Source organism: Perna viridis, chromosome 3, assembly GCF_037379345.1.
Source record: "Perna viridis isolate PV_CMFRI_1.1 ecotype Kerala chromosome 3, ASM3737934v1, whole genome shotgun sequence".
In the NCBI taxonomy this organism is placed as follows: domain Eukaryota; kingdom Metazoa; phylum Mollusca; class Bivalvia; order Mytilida; family Mytilidae; genus Perna; species Perna viridis.
The window spans coordinates 17,501,190-17,503,880 of NC_142447.1; the positions used below are offsets into that span (position 1 = coordinate 17,501,190).

General features: G+C 31.5%; 1 protein-coding gene across 1 annotated transcript; it reads right to left on the reverse strand.

The window, feature by feature from the left end:
• Nucleotides 1–382: 382 nt before the first annotated feature.
• On the reverse strand, nucleotides 383–2,353 carry LOC148621253 (uncharacterized). Its single transcript, XM_088573903.1, has 3 exons — nucleotides 2,309–2,353; nucleotides 1,400–1,519; nucleotides 383–718 (listed from the first exon to the last, which is right to left on the reverse strand). Exons 1-3 carry the CDS (start codon nucleotides 2,351–2,353, stop codon nucleotides 383–385), a joined length of 501 nt encoding a protein of 166 aa, XP_088430029.1.
• Nucleotides 2,354–2,691: the final 338 nt, after the last annotated feature.

Below are 2,691 nucleotides of genomic sequence, written 5' to 3' on the forward strand. Positions count from 1 at the left end.
GACATGAGTAAAGGTCAATAGACCTATTTGTGGTAAGTGTGGAATAGATGATGGGCATTCATGGACCATGCTCGATATATAATTTCACGATACAAATTATTTTGTTCTACGCATGCCCAATTTCGAGGCAGTGTATATTGAGCCTTCTCATCAATTTACTACAAAAAGGTCTAAAAATTGAAGCTGTGTAAAGAGCAGCTTATAAAAATTTACAAAATAAATAACATCATGAAGAGATTCTCCCTTAATAATAGTTTGAGAAGTAATTCTACTGATGGAAAGCAAATATTTACGTATAAAAATGATATGTACGCCGTTTGCTGAAAAAGTCTCCTACATACTTATTTACTTGCTGAGAATGGGAGAAAATCTTATTGGTACTTTAAAAATGACCTCTTAGGATGAACCTTACATATTTAGTTAGCGTTATTTGGATAAATTTTACAGAATCTTTAATGATAAGATAGTTACGTCCCAACTTAGTAATCCGATCACCTAGTCGATATTTCAGTTGCATAACATTGCGTGTGGGTATCCGTAAAAGTCTAGAATCATTTATTTGAATCTGAAGATCGCATAACACACCCCGAAGTTTATTGGTAACATTACAAAAATCATCTCCATTGTGCAAACTTGTTTCTTCATCTCGATGCATTTGTTCCAGAAATACCAATATTTTAGATATATCTTCAAAATCATTAACAGCTTCTTCTGTAACCTGTAGAGTTGTAAAATGCAGTTAACATATTACAACCAAATTTAGAACGGAACAATACATAGCGGAACGATCGAAGCATACATGAGAATACAATAGTATATTTTCTGTCGTCTGGCATAAATTGCAGACTTTTTGGACATTTTCTCCAATGTGTTTATACCCTTGCAATATTGTCTATTTCAATATTAATTCATACCAAAATATATCATTAATTTTTGTTTCTGTTTTGAATTTGGTACTTGTGTAGCTCACTTTTCAAGTTTTTTAAGTATAATTTCAATCAACCTGTTTGTCAAGCACAAAAGTGTCTACTAGCCACTTGTAAGAAATAATTATTTAGCTGATTTCTTTATAAGACCGTTTACACTTTTACATGATTAAGCTATATTTTTTATATGACTGGTCACTTCTTAAGACGTTATATTGTCAACTCTGACATTGTGGAATCAATATATTATATGAAAGTATATCTAGTATTTATGTTCATCAAAACCTTTGTCACTCTTCGGTTAAAAGGAGCTGATTTGATTCAAACTTTGGAAACATGTATTTGAATTCACTGATGTAACTCATTTTACCCCCAAAGTTTTGGTTGGGTCTATGGGACAACATATGTAATTTGACCTAAACGATAGCTAATCTAGCCTGAAAGCGAATGACAATGAAAAAAAAGTTACTCACATTTAAACTAGAAACGTTTATTGTCATTTTTCTAGTATCTGCTTCAGGGAAACCTTCTAGGTGGTAATAATCTGAATTCCAGCAACTGGTTATTTGCCTTCTTATGGCATCATTGTTACTCTGCAGAGGAAGGAGTAAGAAATATGTAAGCAAGTGCTGATCCAAAGATGTTGAAAATTTAAAAAAAAACGATTTTTGTAGAGGTTTCATGACTTGTTTTGGTTGTATAAATCGAAGGTTGTAACGCCTTATGAAAACGAATTCAAATGAAAGTAATTTAATTCGTGAATACCAATATTTGTGGATTAAGGAAGAAACACAAGTTCGTGGATTTTTTAATTCGTGATTTTGGGGTTTTCAGTATACATATCAGTGGGATTCTCCTTTTTGTTGAAAGCCGAATTTTGTGGTTTGACCTACCCACGAAAAGCACGGAAATTGGTACCTCCACGAACAAAAGTACCTTCACATTTGTATATATGCTTCTTCGATACTAATTAGCTGTTTTACATACTCAATTGGGTGTGACGTTTAAGAACAATTTAAATCATTTTTATTATTATTTTATTGTTATTAAAGATGTGTTTAAATTACTCGTAGATAGCACAATGCTCTTCAATAACATTTTTTGAAGGAAAGAAAATATATTGCCTTGCCAATTGACTTGTTTAATACCTAATACATTTCATCAATCATATCAAATAAATTCTTCGTCTATTTATGAAGTTTATTCTAATACTCGCTGTAAACATCAATATATGATAATCCCATAGAGTGAAGCGTCTTTTCTTTCTAAAATATGTTTTAATTTAAAAGATTGTTCAATCATACAAGGGAAACATCCACTTGTTGAGAAAAAAAAACTCTCATGATTAATATTCATTGATTTCTACATTATAATGTACTTACGTATCTAGCTTTAAGTCTCATAAATTCGTGTTCAATTTCTGGCATTTTAGTAATGATATTCATTAATGAGTTCGGAGGGGGTGCATCTGGTATTATAAATGAAGGTCCACATGGTTGCTTCCATGGGTATTCAGAAATACACTGAGCCTTGGTAAGTTTGACATTTATTCCAATTAAAATCGTCTGTAAAAGTAGTATAACTCCTGTTGGCATACCTGTAGAAAAAAACTTAATCCTATAGTATATGTGTCAAGTAAAACAATGCAAATCTTTTACCTTTTCTGCTCAAAGTTATTTATTTTGGTGACTATCTTACACATGTCAATCAAGTTTCAAATACAACATTAAAAAAAAAACGTTTCGCCACCAAATCGACACATTTG